At 32.3% G+C, this 19,137-nt stretch overlaps 2 protein-coding genes and 1 long non-coding RNA gene across 4 annotated transcripts; all 3 read right to left on the bottom strand.

Moving 5' to 3' along the window:
- Nucleotides 1-21: 21 nt before the first annotated feature.
- On the bottom strand, nt 22-1,259 carry LOC123902285. The gene is made up of 2 exons (XR_006807533.1): nt 1,203-1,259; nt 22-464 (listed from the first exon to the last, which is right to left on the bottom strand). It is a non-coding gene; the product is annotated as an uncharacterized LOC123902285 (long non-coding RNA).
- Nucleotides 1,260-1,374: 115 nt separating this feature from the next.
- LOC123902283 lies at nt 1,375-5,906 on the bottom strand. The gene is made up of 3 exons (XM_045951970.1): nt 5,340-5,906; nt 2,525-3,181; nt 1,375-2,429 (listed from the first exon to the last, which is right to left on the bottom strand). Exons 1-3 carry the CDS (start codon nt 5,649-5,651, stop codon nt 1,479-1,481), a joined length of 1,920 nt encoding a protein of 639 aa, XP_045807926.1. The 5' UTR covers nt 5,652-5,906; the 3' UTR covers nt 1,375-1,478.
- On the bottom strand, nt 5,801-18,034 carry LOC123902278. Of its 2 annotated transcripts, XM_045951962.1 has the most exons (8): nt 17,716-18,034; nt 17,571-17,636; nt 9,554-12,400; nt 9,174-9,422; nt 8,332-9,069; nt 7,445-8,242; nt 6,696-7,370; nt 5,801-6,112 (listed from the first exon to the last, which is right to left on the bottom strand). In XM_045951962.1, the coding sequence occupies exons 3-8, from the start codon at nt 12,356-12,358 to the stop codon at nt 5,801-5,803; spliced, it is 5,577 nt and encodes a 1,858-aa protein (XP_045807918.1). In that variant the 5' UTR covers nt 12,359-12,400; nt 17,571-17,636; nt 17,716-18,034. The 2 variants fall into 2 exon arrangements, with proteins under 2 accessions (XP_045807918.1, XP_045807919.1); XM_045951963.1 differs by lacking the exon at nt 17,716-18,034 and having other exon boundaries at nt 17,571-17,659.
- Nucleotides 18,035-19,137: the final 1,103 nt, after the last annotated feature.

Raw genomic sequence — 19,137 nt, 5'->3', positions numbered from 1 at the left:
AGAGCGCAAAATATCTCATCATAAGGGAAGGCCCTATCACAAATGAATTGCAGCACCTTATAAATTTTATTTAATAATACAAAAAGAGAAGAATATACAAACTTGGGAGGATTAGACCAAAACCCAAAATAAATAAAATGAATTGTTTCTACCTCGTTAAAAACCTTACTAGTAAAACCTAGTGGGATAAAACCTAGTGAAGGGAAAAAGAGTGTAGAGCAATAATAACTATCCAAAAGAAATCACTAAAAAATAGTTGAAATAACAATAAATCAAGCATATTAGAATCTAACACCAAAGTCTCATAATCTTTGTGTCGATCCTAAAAACCAAAATAACATAAACAAACAGGAAAAACAATGACAACATAAAATAATTAAGGGAAACTATATCATTTCTACTATGGCTTGTCGGTCCCTCCTCCGGGTCTACCTCAATATCATCTTGATCAACTAGCTTCTCATCTGCTCGCACAATTAACAAACAATTAACATCATCAAAAAGCATAAAACAATGGAAGGAAATAATTATAAAACTCTAATCAATTACATTAACGCAGATCTAGATAACTTCGAATTTAAGAGTCTCATCAGGGTGACTATTTTGATCGACTTTAGTTTCACCAAAGTTGATAATTATTTTGATGTTTAGTCAATTCCTAGTAATAGTAAGAAGATATTGGTTGTACTGATTATTTCTATAGTAAGAGCTTTTGATTAGACTAAGTGATGAGTCACTTTATGTGATGAATTTAAGCCCTTGATACTTGGATTACTATCAATATGTTGATCATTTCCTTTATTGAGTCATTTTAGTTAGATTTTAGAATTATTGAGTCAAGCACACTAGGTGCTATGTTTTCTGGATTGGAGAGGATAGTTGTCACCTCCCATTTCTTTGGGTTATACTTGCAGGACAAGTCAGCGTATCCCAATTACCATGAGAGTTGCTATATAAGGACTCATAAACCTAAAGCTCAGAGGTTGCTATATAAGGATTCATAAACCTAAAGCTCGTAGGTACAACAATGGAGATCATTAGCTATTGAAAGATAACTCTTGGTTGGGGGCAATTTCTTAGGTTTATATTTCCTATCTCTATTTGATGTGTAAACTTAATTATATCTCTGGTTGTATGTTTTACAAAGCTCACCATAAGATAAAAATATCAAATGTATAAAAGAGAATAATTGCATCGTGTACCTTGCAAATGTGAAGATACGATGGTCTCATTCAGCACATTAGAACGTAGGACTTCCTGTGAACATTTATTAACAAATATATCAGTCCTAACTATTTGGTAATGGTTACTCAAGTAATTCACAATTCAATTTTTAATTTTAAAATACTTAAAATAATTGCAACCATAAATGGAATAAAAAATCATGTATGAAGAACATATTTTCATATTTTCTTATGAAGACATATAGTTTGATTTTCGAACATCTTGTTTCTTTAACATTACTAAGTAATAGGGGTTTAACTTTCATACATAAGGAAAATTAAGCAGAAAAAAGCAAAAACTAATTCATGAATATAAATATTATGATGTTTATAGCTATTTAAATTACTTTTTTTTTTTACAAAGCTATTTAAATTACTTATATTGTGTACCTTTTCTTGGAATAAATGCTGAATAGTTGTGTTAATGTCATCTTTCCATCGAATAATTCCTTCTCCCACACCAATTTCAGTCAGATAAGGTGCTACTATGACTCCTGTTGAGAAGATTTCCATTTGAGGGCATTCTTCAACATTGAGCGTTGTCAAAGATGGGAATACCAAAGTTTGATTCCCATTGCAGAAGCTTCCCAAACTTGACAAAGAAGTTAATTGCATGCCTCCCAAGTTTTGAAATATGATGTCTTCCTGATCTGCTTTTTCATCATCAATCTTCACAACATCCAACATCTTCTCACAATTTGATATAATTAATGTTGCCAGTTGAATTAAGCTTTTAGCTGTCGAAGAAGTTATCAAATAATACAGCTCATTGCAATTGTCGACTGCCAAACAAGTTAAATTTGTGAAAGATGTCGACGATGGTGCCAAGCTTATCAAACTTGGACAATTCATTACATATAATTCATGAAGATTTGCTAGCAGAGGATGGTCTAATGGAAAGTCTTCTTGCCAGATGTGTTTGAGCATTTTCAATTCGAAAACCATCAAAAAATTTATTTGTTTTGATATTTGCATACTGAGATAACCAGTAGTAGTGGGGAACAATGTTTCATAATAACTATCGCGCACTTGAAATGTATCAAGATTAGGAAATATTGTGTGAAAATATTCATTCAGAAAAGTTGTAGGAGTTTCATCGAAGTAATGAAAATAAAGAGTTTGCACTTTTTGAAAGATATTTTCTTGATTCAATATCTCCAACAAATCTGTGCAATTTATTGCCAATTTCTCCAAGTTGCAACTCAACTGAAAAATTAAACATCCAAAAATAAAATAACTACAAGTAAGTTATTATGACAAAGACAAATAATTAAAGAAAAACAAGTTAGGGTAAAATTTACCTTTTCAATAGAAAACATGTCCAAATGGTTGAAGGCATCACAACGATATACATTCAAGTCCTTTAACGAAGGGCATTCTAAAGAATGCTTTCCACGATAAAAGCTCGTAAGCTTTGTCAAACAAAATAGTTTCAATTTATTCAATTTAGGAAAATTAAAGCTATGTACCATTGATCCTTCTTCCATTGCTACAATTTGCTCAACTCCACAATATATTATCTCAAGCATTTCAAGATGTTGAAGATCTTCACATAGTGGCAATGAAAATATATATGACAAACTTTGGCATGTAGAAACATTCAGCGTGCATAAGTTTCCAAAGTTTATAATTTCATGAGGATCCTCATTCCATATGTTCTTCAATTTTGGTAAGTTGGACAAAGTCAATGTTTTCAATTGAGTGCTTTGTTTTATCAACATGTCTTTAGACTTCATACCTTTCACATCAAACACTTCTTCTAATGAATCACAATCTGTTACTTCAAGTTCTTCCAATCCATATAGCACTTGCATTACATTTGATGGAAAAAGTACATGTGATAAAAAATCACATTTGTTCACCACTAGATGTTTCAAATTGCAAAATAGATTTTGATCAACTTGACCATACCACAAATCCTTCATCTCAGGGTAGTCGGATAAGGCCAAATATATCAACTGTATATTAAAACAGTATACAAATAACAAATATTTCAGTCCTAACTATTTGGCAATGGTTACTCAAGTAATTCACAATTGAATTTTTAATTTCAAAATACTTAAAATAATAGCAGCCATAAATGGAATAAAAAAATCTTGTATGACGGCATTATTTTTCTTGTTATAATTTGATTTTCATACAGCTGGTTTTCTAAAAAATAAAAGTGAACTGTATTATAAATTGGTCAACTTATGTACAATTGTATTCAAGCCTTTGAGAATTCATGTCAATGATATTGTAGATTTTCTCCACATACACTATATATCTCCTCCCACAATATATAAATTGATTACTAAATGTGTTGTCTATTGTCCCATGATATGAAACATTTGCTTTAAGTTCAACTAGACTATTCAGCATTCTACATTCTAAATTAACACTACTACTTCAAATACTAACTACTACTAAGTCATAATATGTTTTAAAATCATGTATGAAGACATTGATTTTCTTGATTTTCACACATCAGGTTTTATATATATATATATATGTGTGTGTGTGTGTGTGGTAGGCAATTCTTTCACTTGGCCTGCTTATTTATGAGTTTATGAATAATAGCTAATACAAATAAGTTTTATGTGAGTTCATTATTAGTGCTTAATTTTCTTTGTTAGAATCGTTAGAGTTTTGTGTGGTGGTGTTCCTTGGGTTTGGTGATGGGTGTCAGCTTATTTTTTGTTTTCTCTTCTGGTTTTCTTCTTTTTCTCCCTTCGTATTCCTCGACTGTTTTGGGATTGGTGGCTCTAACTCTAGTCAAGGACGTCTTAGAAGTTTTCTTGAGTTCATTGTATTTTTTCTTTATTTGATGGCTCGGTACATCTTGTATTCCTTTTTGTGGACTCTTTTGGTGTATTCCTTCTTTCTCATATATATATATAGAGAGAGAGAGAGTTAGGCTCCGTTGACACCAGGTGTCAAACTTTATTTGACACCAAATCAAATCCGTTGAAATTTTTTAATCTAGTGGTTGTGATCAAATTCATTTAAAATATCATGTGATTGTGTCTCTAGTGAATCAATTCCTAATTACTGAAGTGGAAGAAATAGTCACAAGAAAGGGGGGTTTGAATTGTGACCCTTTTAAAATTATTCTTGCATTCTACAAAATTAATCTCAAGTGTATACTTGGATACATGTTAGTGAATGATAAAACAGATTGTTCTAAGAATGTTCTTCGCTGCGTGAGAGTTCAAGTTAAATGTAAATAAAGTGGTATGTGTGATGTGTGTTTACAGTAAATAAAGAGTTAAAGGTAAGAGAGATTCATACACAAAAATTATACTGGTTCACCCAAATGATGGGTTAGTCCAGTCCCCACGCCAGTGAGTTTTCACTATGAGCTTTGGATACTACCGATCTCAAATACAAATCTTCTTTGATCAAAACCTTCAATCCCTACAAGCTTAATCTACCTCAGCCTTACAGAGGTGTCACTCAATCAATAGTTACGTATTGACTTGAGTCATCTTTTTTTACAAAGGAAGTTGTTCTAGATCTAAGCTTATACACAAACTCAAAACTAGTTTGAGAAGCTTATACAAAATACACTCAATACACTCAGTAATATTGTGATCCGATAGATTGATAGAGAGCTGGAGTGTGAGTGGTAAAAATGAGAGACAAAGATACAACCACTTAAAAATGGGTTATGTTGAAAAGTGGTCTCTTGAAAAATTTGCTTATAGAAACTCAAAGGTTGTTTGAGAAACAAATAGAAACACTCAGCAAATAAGGAACAGAGTCAGCGACGGAAGCTATAAATAGAGCTTCTTGGTTTCAATTGAAGGAGGACGCTGTACAGAGAACAGAGGAGGAGATTTTGGAGGGGAGATTGAAGCCTTTGAACAACATTTCTATCTTTTGGGTTTTATTCTTTTCTCCTAATTTCATGAATCTTATTTTTATGTTCTTGACAATGTATAATTAAATATTTTCTAGGGTTTATGGTAAATCTTGGAATTAAAATTCTATTTGCTATGTCTTAGCTTATATGTTCAAGTTTCTAATTTGAATTTCTATTTTTAGTTCAATTAATTTTATCCTATTGATTTTATTACATGATTAGGAATTGAATGATCAAGTTATGAATGTTTATAATACAATAATATTGTGTACCTTTTCATGGAATAAATGCTGAATAGTTGTGTTAATGTCATCTTTCCATCGAATAGTTCCTTCTCCCACATCAATTTCATTCAGATAAGGTGCTACTGTGACTCCTGATGAGAAGATCCCCATTTGAGGGCATTCTTTAACAGTGAGCCATAGCAAAGATGGGAATATGAAAGTTTGATTCCCATTGCAGAAGCTTCTCAAACTTGACAAAGAAAGGAATTCCATGATTTCCAAGTTTTCAAATATGATGTCTTCCTGATCTGCTTTTTCATCATTAATCTTCACGATATTCAACATCTTCTCACAATTCATTATTCTTAATGTTGTGAGTTGAATTAAGCTTTTAGCCGTTGAAGATGTTATCAAATAATTCAACTCTTTGCAATTTACCACTAACAAAGAGGTTAAATTTGTGAAAGATGTCGACGATGGTACCAAGCTTATCAAACTTGGAGAATTAGTTACAAATAATTCATGCAGATCTTGTAACAGAGGATGGTCCAATGGAAAGTCTTCTTATTTTGCTTTAAAATTTGCATACTGAGATAACTCGTAGTAGTGGGGAACAATGTTTCAAAAGAACTCAGATACACTTTCAATGTATCAAGATTAGGAAAAATTGAGTGAGAATATTCATTCAGAAAATTTGTAGGAGTTACATCCAAGCAATATTCTAAAGTAAGAATTTCAACTTTTTGAAAGATATTTTCTTGATTCGAAATCTCCAACAAATTTGTGTCATTTATTGTCAATTTCTCCAAGTTACGACTCAACTGAAAAATTAAACATCCAAAAAGAAAAGTTTATTATGACAAAAGACAAATAATTAAAGAAATGATATAAATATCTCAAATTTCGTTTAGTCCTAATAAAAATTTTCAGCAACTTTTGGTCTCTAAAATATTTTCTATCATGATTTTTTGTCCATACTTTTCAGTCAACTCATGCATATCATTCGAAATTTTAAATATTTTTTAATGGTCATATTTAGTACATTATAAGAATCGTTCTTGCAAAAGTTTGATTTTATTTTTAACAGAAGATGAATTAAATATAATTTTTTTTGTTTTTTCACATGAAAATTCATAAATAATTTATCAAATGTTAAAAAGTTATGAATTTTTATGGGAGATGTTCTTATAGTATTATAAAATTGAATACAAAACCATTCAAAAATATGAAAGTATACAAAAGTTTGATTAAAAATAGAGACAAAAAATTGTGATAAAAATTATTTGAGAGACTAAAAGTTGTTGAAAATATTTATAGAGACTTAAAAACAAAATTCGAGATATTTATAGGAAAAAAAAAATTATTTAACCCTTAAAAAAAAAAAGAAATTAGGGTAAAATTTACCTTTTCAATAGAAAACAAGTCCAAATGGTTGAAGGCACCACAGCGAAATACATCCAAATCCTTTAATGAAGGGCAGTCTAAAGTATACTTTCCACGATAGAAGCTCGTAAGCTTTGTCAAATTAAACAGTTTCAATTCAATCAATTTAGGAAAATTAAAGCTATGTACCATTGATCCTTCTTCCATTGCTACAATTTGCTCAATTTCACAAAGCTCTATCTGAAGCATTTCAAGATGTTGAAGATCTTCACACAGTGGCAATGAAAATATATATGACAAACTTTGGCAAGTAGAAACTTTCAGCGTGCATAAGTTTCCAAAGTTTATAATTTCATGAGGATCCTCATTCCATATGTGCTTCAATTTTGGTAAACTAGACAAAGTCAATTTTTTCAATTGGGTGCTTTGTTTTTTTACCAATGTGTCTTTAGACTTCATACCTTCCACATCAAACACAGCTTCTAATGAATCACAATCTGTTACTTCAAGTTCTTCCAATCCATACAGCACTTGCATTACATTTGATGGAAAAAGTACATGTGATAAAAAATCACATTTCTTCACCACTAGATGTTTCAAATTGCAAAATACATTTCGATCGAGTTCACCATACCACAAATCCTTCAACTCAGGGTAGTCGGATAAGGCCAAATATTTGAACATAGAAAATGCAACCTGATCAATCAAATCAATATATTAAGAGACTAATATATTTATCATGTATCCAAATAAAATACAAAAGTCCATACCTTATCTTCAAACATGTTGCTTATTGTATCATTTAGGTTTCCCCTCCAAAACCACTGTTGATCATTTTCTGCAATTTGAACTTTTTGAAGATATGGTGTACTTGTATATCCTTCAGAAAAAACATTCATGCGAGGACATTCTCTCACAACTACTACTTCCAGCAACGGAAATTTGAAGAAGCACTTACTAGAGCCAAATCTGTTGAGGCTAGGCAAACATTCCAACATCAATATTTTTAAACTAATAAATGTAATGTGAATGTTTTCCTCTCCTCCAGTAACTATTATTTCTTCAAGTGAATTACATTCTTTTATCTTCAGTGTGGAGAGTTTGACCAAACTTTGAGTCGTTGTTGGAGATGTCAATAAATATTTTAACCCATTGCAACATATTATCTCCATATGTACCAGATGACTGAAGGTGGCAGAGTAGGGCAATAAATTTATCAAACTAGAACAGTTGTTAACCCATAAGAATTGAAGGAACTCAATTTGGGATCCTCCCTTGCAAATATGTTCGAGGTTAGGTAATGAACTTAATGACAACACTTTGATTTGTGTGTGAGTCCTCCCTTCATCTTGGAATATCTTCTTGAAGTAACATTGTGTAACAAATAGTGACTCAAGATTGGGCACATTTTCAAGTAAGGAATGATGAAATAATACTGTATCGTCATTCCTAAAATAACACAACTCAAGAGATGTTATTTTTGTGAATAGGCCACTTGAATTTTGGACTTGCAATATCATGTTAGCTTCCTCACCATCTATTGTCCATTCCTCCAAATTTGGAATCACCTACATACAACACATTTAAAGAGCAATTGAGAAAAATTAAACATTCATGACTACTGTCTATAAATATTTACATGATATGATATGCATACCTCTTCGACAATGAAAAGTGGTTGTTGCGTTGAAACAGAGACTTTGTCATCTCGAATATTTTTGGAGCTTCTTGTAGACAGAGTTCTATACAAGATCAACTTTGGACAACTGTAAACATCAATTATATTCAATGATGGACATGCTAGGGTATGGTTTTTAGCAAAGAAACCCTTGAGTCTAAATAAGTTGCAAAGTATTAAAGTACTCAGTTGATTAAACTCAAATATAGGAGATGCATTCACGCTGCTAGATTCTTTCTCCTCCGCAACAATTTCCTTCATGTTTCCACAATATTTTATATCAAGTTTGCTGAGAAGTGAACAATGAATGGCTACTGAAAGTGGTAATAGATATTCCAAGCTAGCACAACTATTTACTTGTACATTCATTAGATTTTGAAAACTAAGAATTCCTTGAGGATCCACACTCCATATCTTTTTTAGCTTTGGCAATTCATCTATACTAATTTCTTTTAAATGGGTTGTTGTATCTTCTTCTATGCTGCTACTTTCTTTGAAGCGGATCAATTCAAATATTTCTTCCACTAAACCACAATCTGTAACCTCCAACATCTCTAGCTTATTATATGATTTTTGCATTGAAGAGGGAAAAACCACCACAATCTTACTACACTTGTTCACTTGCAACATCTTCAATGTTTCAAATTCATGGTGCCATATTGTCTTCAACTTGTCCATGCTCTTCAATATGATTTTCTCTAATTTGCAAAAATGAACCTGTATATGCGTTCATAAATAAAACAGTATCTTTATCATTAATTTTTTATATGGAAGTTTAAAATTAATTGGAATGTTCCTAATAATGGTTAGAATTATCATACCTCTTTCAATGCAATGTCCCTCTCATCTTTAGATATTATCTCCTCCATCACAGGACAATTACTTATTTCAAGGTTTGTGAGGTTCTTAAAACTTGCAACTAAAGAGGAGGAGAATAAGTATTTCAATCCAACACAATTATCCACAATCAAACTAGTCAAGTTGTACATAGAATGATTGTTGTCATCCCAAATTTTACTCAAATTGAGAAGTGAGCTCAATTTAAGAGTATGCAAATTAGGAAAAGCAACCTACATTAAAACAAATTAGATGATATATTATTGAAGGCTTAGTAATGATAAGATATATATATATGGGGGTTGTTAACCTAAAAACATAGCAAGCCTACTTAAAAAATAAGCTTCAAAAAATAATAACATACCTGGGCATTGAAAAATGGTGTAGAAACATAAGGCTCCAAGCCTTGATGATTTTGCTTAGTTTTGGAATGTGTCAAATAACAAGAGAAGAAATTATCAAGTGTCTCCAAATATTCTAAAGTCAAAGAACATAATAGAGGAAACTCAATTTTTTCGTTGGTTATATCATTATTTGCACTTGAATTGTTGTCTCCGAGCACTATCTCTTTCATCGAATTGCAATGAAAAACTTCAATCTTAGAAAGTTTGGGAAGTCCTTTAGCCATTGTAAAGGAGAAAAGATATTTCAATTGGACACAATTTTTGACTTTGATAACACTAAGACTTCCAAAAGAAGTAATTGAAAGTGGACCATGACATATATGCTCCAAGTTTTTAAGATTGTGAAGTACTAGTGTTTCCAAGATGGGAAAGGACACATGGATTTGATTTCTCTCTTTTGAGTTAACAATGTGCTTCATGTTTGCATTATTTTGGACGAGGAGATGTTTCAGCAAAGGAAATCCGTCCGCACTTAGGTTATAAAGCAAATTTTGAATTCCATCAACATCATCCAAGTACAAATTCTCAACACCTTTAATCAATGCTTTAATTTCGTACTGCAAATGTATGTTAGTATCAAGTTTGAGCATCAATGTTTTTAAGGTTTCATCCTTAATGTCAGCCCATTCCCATACATCTCCAATAGCTATTTTAAAGCGTTTCAGCTTCTCAAACATCAATCGCATGTTCCTTGGCAACATGCAAGTCTCACGAATTTGTAATTCTAGAGAAGTTAAGTTGGGTAGTTTATGAAGTTCAGCAATGCTAACTTTTTCATTTTTAACCATTGAATTCACATCTTCCCAATTAATAGAGGTATTGCCCATGTACAACTCTTCTAGTTTAATCAAGCTAGATAAGATGTTGGATGGGAATACTTCTATTCCTGAATCACTCAAATCAAGCATTCTCAATTGAGTTAATTTCCCTATTGCACTTGGCAACTTAATCATTGAAGATTTCCAGATGCGAAGAATTTGTAAATTTTTTAAACCTTCTATAGCATCCATATTTTCCAAAATGCAAGAATCCAAACACAATGTTTGAAGGTTTGTTAGGAACCAAAATGAGATGGGTAATGAAGAAAAGTTAAAGCGTGTTAAATCTAGCACCGTAAGGCTTCCCATATGCTCAAAAAAATTATCAGGGACTTCTAAAGAACGGTTCAAACATGTCAAACAGAAAAACTTGATGTTTGGGCAATCAAACGTTTGAGGAAACATGTCGGTAGGAATGGTATCTACGACCATCTGCGTGCACCTTTTTAAAAAATCCTTGGTTGCCCAATCATCATTTGATTGTTTTCTTATAAATACATGTTTGTCCCTGCGTGCTTTAGAGGTAGCAAAATCACGAACGAAGTCGTGCATTTGGATCTTTCCTCCTGTTTTAACTTCAAGCAAACAAGTCGCCTCCAAAGATTTGATTATTGTGTGAAGTTTATTTCTTGCATCAGCCATGGTATTAGAATGCTTTAACATGCCTAAACCCTTTGCAAGTTGCAGAAAGTACTTTGCATCATTACCTAATAGTAATGCAAAAAGTAAGAAGAGATCCCTCATTTCATCACTTTCCAATGATTCATAACTTAGTTCCAAAGCAGAATAAGTCTTTGGTTCCATCCCTATACCATCATTATTATCATCATTACTTTGTAATTTTGTTAATGCATATTCCCAAGATTGGACATCCCTCTTATTTCTCATTGCACGTGCCACTGTCACTACCATAAGAGGTAAACCTTCACATTTTTGGGCAATTTGATATGCTGTATCTTTCAAATTGTGATCTTTAATCACATCCCCAACCTCAAGCTGAAACAAGCTCCATGTCTCGTTTTCACTCATAAGTTCAAGTTTAAAAGTGAAATCCTTTGGAACATCCATTTGTAGCAAAACATCTTGATTTCTACATGTCATCAATAATTTGCATCCATTATGTTCATTACCAAATGGGATTCCCACTTTCTTCAAATCAAGCACGGTCCATATATCATCTAGAATGACAAGGATACTTTTCTCCATCTTAATTCTTTGTCTTAGGCGATGTGCTCTGCCAAGAATAGTCTCCTCATTAAATTGTAAACCCAACAAATCCGCAATCTCCCCTTGAATTGTTTTAATGTCTGGATTTTTGGATACATGTGTTATAACCACTTTATGGAACAACTTATGTTGGTTTGCTATTAGCTTAATAAGTTCTTCAACCAGAGTGGTCTTACCCACCCCACCCAAACCATAGACCCCAATGTTGCATGAACTAAGATCTCCTAGAGCTTTCACAATATCATTCTTAAGTGACTTCCTTGTCTCGTAGTTTTCACAATCTTCTGTAGAAGAAGAGGTGGCTGCTATGTCATCATCTAAGGGGGGACGGTAACCAACTCGATCAAACTTCCCTTTTTCTTGAGCTTGAACATCTTTATCAATTTTTGTGGCATTTCTACTTAGTTTATGACGCAAAATCAAATTGGTAAAGCACCTGACATTGGCACGACGAGGATCATTTTGAAGTTTATTTGCCCTTTCAATAACCTCGTTCACTTTCTCCAACCAGTTCTCCACATCTCTCTCGATTAGTTTACCATTTCGCCTTTCTTCATCAATCAAATGGAGGATTCTTTCTCGTTCATTCTTAAGGCCTTCAACATTAGTCTCTAACGTATCGAAATTGCGTTTATAAAATATTAAGTAACTTGCTTGACGTCTAATAAGCTCAAAGGCATAACCAGAAACTTTTTCAACAGTAGAAATTAGATAATCCATTGATTCTCTTTTCTTCTCCTCGTTCTTGTGGCTTGAGTCCGTCTGAAAGTGAAAAATTTTGATGATGTCAAAAATATCATGTAGATAAAACAACCACACATAATTTAGACATTTTAGACAAATTTTAGACATTTAAGACAAATTTTATGTATTTTTAATTTTGTCAACTATGTAGTATATTTTGGTAAAAGCTTGAGACGGAATATAGAAATTTTTTTTTGGTTGCGGAATATGGAATGTTTAATTGTAATATGTTTTAATAATTTCGGTTGGGCACCAAGTTTTTTTTATTTTATAATTTCGGTTGTGCACTAATTTCAATTGCTAGGAAGAAAGGAGAGAGGAGATGAGAGGAGCAAAATCCCTCATAAATCCACTTTTTACTTTTTCCTAAATCGGGGGATTCGGAAGGGAGGGAAGCTCTTTTTAATTATATTAAATTGAGAAAACTATCCTCAGTTTATATTAAAAATTCCAAAATTATCCTTATTACAATTTTTATTATTATTAGGTTACCAATCGTTATTATTTCTTACCTGTATAAACGAAAATACTTGTTTTTTGAATTTCTTCAGATTAATACCAAGTTGAGACGTGTTTTGATTCAAAGCTCTATTATGAATTTTCATTGCTACGAATGTTACACTGAATATCAATCATAGGTCATCACAACTAACTATGTTGTTGTTGTTTACTTTGTTTTTTTGATAAATTATTTTATATATTTATGAATACTTTAGTTTCTAAAGCTAAGTTTCTTTTGAGTTAAATCTATTACTATTATTATTAATTATTATTAATATATTAAAATTGATTACCACCAAAATAACTAATTTATCCTTATTATTTTTAATCACGTTGCAAGTTTTATATCTTTCAATTCACTGTAATTTCATTAAAAAAATATATATAAAAATAATATAAAATAAATACACAAAAAAAAAATATGATATGCTTAAAAATAAAAACAAAACAGATTATAAATTGAAACAGAACACACTACAAGAATATCTCAATTTACCAACAGATTTATAAAACATTTATTGGCGACTTAAACCCTCAATAATTTATTGGCGGCTTAAACCCTCACTAAATAAAAAAGGCAAATGCTAAATAGTGCCCCCGGGCACTCTTTAAGCCCTTAAATAGTAAGCTTTTTATAGAATTTTTATCGGAATGCGTAAAGTCAACGCATTGGAAATTGTAGTATTTAACTTTTTGAATAAAAAGTTTCTTTAAATAGAATGCTTAACGAATGCCCCGGAGGCACTCGTTAGCAAGACCCAATAAAAAAAAGCCCTCAGTAAGTGTTTTCAGAGTTAAAACAAAAAACAAAAATAAGTTTCTGGAGGCTTAGACCACCAATAAGTTGAAAAACGAATAAAAATATCATTTTGTGGCTGCCTAGACCGCCAATAAGAATTTTTTTTTTGGGAAAAGCAACAAGAACAAACTGATTTCTCTCACCCTTATCTCTCTGACTCTTTCACCCTCATTTCTCTCACCCTTATCTCTTTCACCCTTATTTTTCTCTCACCCTCTGTGAACTTCAAAACACAACACCACCAAGTTTTTTAAAATATCAAACACTAATCTCTTGAAAACGGAAAAACTAAAAGCTCAAGGGTTTGCAATAGGAACAACAAGAAGGTGTGAACGTAAGTTTGAAATGACAATTGTTGTTTTGTGGCGGTCTAGGCAGCCAGTAAGTGCTTACAAGGTGTTTATATGAAAAGTTCTCATTGATGGAAGATTTGAATTTTTGGCCACCACTCCTCTGTTTTGATTGTTTCTTCTTTGTTGTTGGTTTCTCTCTTTAATTGGTCTCTACTGTAATTCTTCTTCCTAGTTTACTTGGTTCATTCTATTAGTTTCTGGTCAATATTTGATTTCTATTGGTTGGTCATATTTGGATTGTGAGTGCTATTGATATAAAGAGTATTCCACACAATTTTTGTTGTTTCGGTGTTATGGTGAACTTATGAGGCAAAGTACTGTGTGTAGGGTTTATGGTTTGTGAAGTGAGGCTGTTAATGGTACTTTTTATTTGGTGTGTGACAAGCACGGTGGTAGGCTTTTGGAAATTTTGGATGAATTGTTGGGTAAAAAAAACAAAAGGTGTATGGTGTGGTTTGTTGAAAGTTCAAGCAGAGCTGCCAATTCTGTTTCGGTTTGCAACTTATGTTTGCTGCCTGGTTGTATTTCATATGTCGACGATGTTGATTGTTGTCGATGCAATTTGAAGGTAAAAGCATTGTATGAGTTGTTGTCTCTATGCTTTGGTATTGGTTCTTCAATTTGTCTTGGTTTGGTTTCGTTCGATTTAGTTTAATTTGGTTTTGTTTGGTTTGATTTGATTTGGTTCTGTTTGATTGGTCTTCTCTCTGTTAATTCTTTTGTTTGATTACTTCTCTCTGATGATTTCTTCTGTCTGATAGTTTCTCCCGTTTGCTTCTTTCCGATGATTCCTCTTTTTTTGTTGCTCCTCTCTTTGTTGGCTCTTCTGTTTGAAGTTTCTCTCTCTCTCTCTCTCTCTCTGACGATTTCTCTCTTTTGTTTGGATGATTCTCTCTAATGGGTTTATTTTCTGTCTGAATGCTTCTCTGTGAGTTTGACTGTCTCGCCCTATTGATTCTTTTGATTGGTGGTTCTTCTTCTCCCTGTTGAATTCTTCTGATTGATTGCATTTCTCCCCTATTGATTCTTCTAATTGCATTGCACTTCCCCCTATTAAGTATTCTTGTTGATTGCACTTCTCCCTATCGATTCTTCTGTTTGGTTGCTTCTCTTTGCCCGTTCGTCGATTCTTTTGTTTGGTTCTCTCTATTGGTTTGGTTCTGGTTAGGTTGGACTGTATTGGATGATGAATTGGTTAGATTTGGTTTGCCTCTATCTAATGATCTATTTAGATGCTTCTATTTGATGGTTTCTCTCTTTGGCTGCTACTTCTCTCTCTGATGGTTACTCACTTTGGATGCTTCTCTTAGCTGGTTACGCTATTAGTTTGGTTGGTTTATTTTCAGGGTTAATTTGTAACAAGTTTAAAGCTTAGTAAGTTTTAACTTGATGAGTAGTATCTTAAGTTTATATTATTGAATTTTTTTTTTGTTTTTGCGTTTGTTGTTCGACAAACTCTTGATGCTTCCTATTGTTGCACCGTGAGTTTGAGGGGAGATGTTAGATAATCTAGTTATTATTAGTTAAAAGTAAGGGTAGTTTAAACTTTTTCATTTCCCTATTTCTCTAGTGTATATATTCTTATTGTAAGACTATGCATTTAAGCTTTCTTAATTGTAATGAAACCCTAGACACTTTTTATCTTGTCTCTTTGTATTTCTCTTCTCTTAACAATCACTATACAGTGGACGATAATGCAGCTAGAACCGTCAAAATTGAGGCCAACCTTCCCTTAAACTTAGAAGAAAGTCTTATAAGATGTCTGAAGACCATTACACATATTTTTGGTGTTTCACCGGAAGAAATGCACCGGAGGTGTTAGACCAAATCATCAGAGGAAGTCTTATAAAATGTCTGGAGGTGTGCATGGATGAGTTGATAGTCAAATCCTCAGAGGAAGGCCACCAAGAAACCTGCCTATCCGCTATATTTAGTAAGGTGAGAAAATATAATATGAGACTTAACATAGAGGCATGTACTTTAAGGTGTCAAAGCCAGAAAATTCCTAGGTTTCTATCTTACAGAAAGAGGAATTGAAGCCAACTTAGACTAGTGCGATGCCATCCTCAAAATGGAAACTTCGTCCTCAAGAAGAAATGCACCGGAGGTGTTAGACCAAATCATCAGAGGAAGTCTTATAAAATGTCTGGAGGTGTGCATGGATGAGTTGATAGTCAAATCCTCAGAGGAAGGCCACCAAGAAACCTGCCTATCCGCTATATTTAGTAAGGTGAGAAAATATAATATGAGACTTAACATAGAGGCATGTACTTTAAGGTGTCAAAGCCAGAAAATTCCTAGGTTTCTATCTTACAGAAAGAGGAATTGAAGCCAACTTAGACTAGTGCGATGCCATCCTCAAAATGGAAACTTCGTCCTCAAAAGAACGGATCATGAAGCTCAACGGGATGCTCACAACATTGAACAGATTCATTGTCACGTTTCGTACAACACGCTCTTCTGTTCTACAAACTCTTGACATTGTTATGGTGTATTTGAAATAATCGTAATGATAAGGTGTGGAACAAAAATCATAACGTGCCTCGACAAGTTGGTAGAAATGCTTTTGAATTGTGGAATGACTAGTTAGTTGTGAACAAGCTGCAGTCTCGGCATAGAAGTTCTCACATATGTCATTTTATGTAAACTTTGATGTCAAATTTTATATGAGACAAGAGAATTTGATTGATTTTACTCTTGTTAGGACGGCTATTTCTGTTGGAAGGAAGCTTTAATAGGTGGAGAAAGTGTTTAAGTATTTGAGAGATGATATGAAACTTGTTGGAAGGGAATGTTACTTATATTATTGAGTGTTTGTAATTTTTTTGGCTTGATACAAGTTCATCACCTCTATTTATACTAGTGGCATCCCTAAATCAATGACTAGGATTTTGCCACCACAAAGTTGATCTAATGGCTATAAACTACTCTCTAGAATTTTCCCTACCATTCTACATAAATCTTAACTTATCCTTATTTTCTAGAGAGCTCCATGGATTTCTCTAGAATAGGCTTCTAGAAATTGGACTTTCTACATCACTAATTTGGACTTAAAACTCCCAAGGCCCAAAACTAACAAACCCAAAATCAATTTATATATTCAACAATTTCGTGGGCAACTAGTTTCCATAATTTTGAGATTATTCCTCGTTGTATTAAAACTTTATTGATTAATTAAATGAATTGACTTTATTGATTCACAAATGTGGTAGATGCTATTAAATCAAACCATTGTGAATATTTCAAATTTAGTTTATTAACCTTAAGTTATGTCATTTTATGTGATGTCAAATTTTATATGAGACAAGCAAATTATTTGGTTGATTATACTCTTGCTAGAGCGGCTATTTCCCTTTGTATGGAAACTTCATTGATTAACTAAATGAATTAACTTTGTATTTAATAATATCAATTATAGTGTGTGTCAATAAAAAATATCAATTATAGTTACAAAAAAACAATTGTAATTTTGTTTGTAGTGTTTTAATCCGGTTAAAACTAATAAAGTATAAAAAATTGACACACAAGACTGAACCTGGATATGAATGAAAGGATGGTGCTTTCCACAAGACTGATGCAAAATGAATTCTAAAAGTAAGATCTGCAAACAACAACAACATCAACAAAAAATTAAAAGAATCCAAACAAGCTGCAATCACAAATAACAAATTAAAGCGTACCTCTAAGCACTTGTTCTAGAAACTCCAAACTTTGCAATGAACAGATGAGTGCCAGATAACTTTCCTTCACTGTTTTTTTTTTTTTTTTCTTTTTCTGTATGAATGGGAAATTAACAAAAATCTACGATAATAATCAAAAGTACAGAAAGATACAGAAGTTTTTTTTTCCTTTTTTTTTTAACAAAAGAAATACAAAGATGTTGAAAAATCAAATTTGAACGGTAATCACTTAAAGCTCTTTTGTACTATTTTGTTTCAATTCAAAAGGAGTAAACTATAAGGTGAAATGAACAGAATGAGTACTAAATTTCTTGGTTTTTTTTTTTTAAGGGAAAATAACACAAATTTAGAAGACAAATTAATAAAAAGAAATTCAAAGACGTTAAATGCTCAAAAAATTGAAACACAATCAGGAAAACTCTTTTGTAATATTTTGCTTCAATTCAGATTCAGAAAAGAAATTTGTTTCAATTCAAACGCAATAAATTTTAAGGTGAAATTAATGTAAGGAAGGAATTTGGATGAGTTGAATATATAACTTTGAGATGGATCTGAGGAATCTAATAATAATGGTTTAAATGTTTACTTTCCTAGTAAGTCCCCGAAAAACAAATTATTAAATGTTTACTTTCCTAGGAATCTCAGGATTGAGATCTACTGCGTCGGTCATCGTCAGATTATAGGAGTATTTTAAGATCAATATGCTTCTAGTTAAAAAAAATTTGAAATATTCTTGACCAATAAAAAAATTGAAATATTTAGATTCCGAATGAAGTCAACGGAAAAATGATATTCTCTCCTATCTTTTTAAGTGTCGTTTGAGAATCATGCGCATTATTTATATAACATATAAGATGTTCAATTTGTCTCAACGAGTATTTTCAAAATATAAAATTTTTATATTTTTTATAATAGATAATTAAATATATTAATGATCAAAATTGTGCATTGGCAAGCTCGTCATAGTTGCTCATGGATTTTGAAAAGTATTGTGAATTGTAGGGAAATTGTGGTGCAAACCCGATACTGGGATGAAGCAATACAAAGAGACAAATATAAAGCCTCTATTGTGTACAAAGATCTGAGAAGCGAAAAGGAACGGGTGGAATGGAAAAGAATGCTTTTCAACAACTAGGCTACATGCTACATTTATTCTTTGGTTAACACTTATGAGCCGCCTTCTCACTAAGGACAGATTAGCCCACATCAGAGTAGTAACGGATGGTGTATGTAGCTTTTGTAATCATGCAGAATCTTTGGAGCATATTTTCTTTAAATGCAACACGACACAACTTATTTGGAGAGAGATTTAATCCTGGGCCGGCTTTACTAGATCCTCTACAAAATGGAGTGGTGAAAAGACTTGGTTGATTCAAGAAACAAACAAGAAAGGATGGAGAAGACAAATCTTGAAGATAGCTG

The sequence above is a fragment of the Trifolium pratense genome, linkage group LG1, assembly GCF_020283565.1.
Source record: "Trifolium pratense cultivar HEN17-A07 linkage group LG1, ARS_RC_1.1, whole genome shotgun sequence".
NCBI lineage: Eukaryota > Viridiplantae > Streptophyta > Magnoliopsida > Fabales > Fabaceae > Trifolium > Trifolium pratense.
Note: the sequence above shows the minus strand (reverse complement) of the source record. Positions and strands in the feature narration are given on the sequence as shown.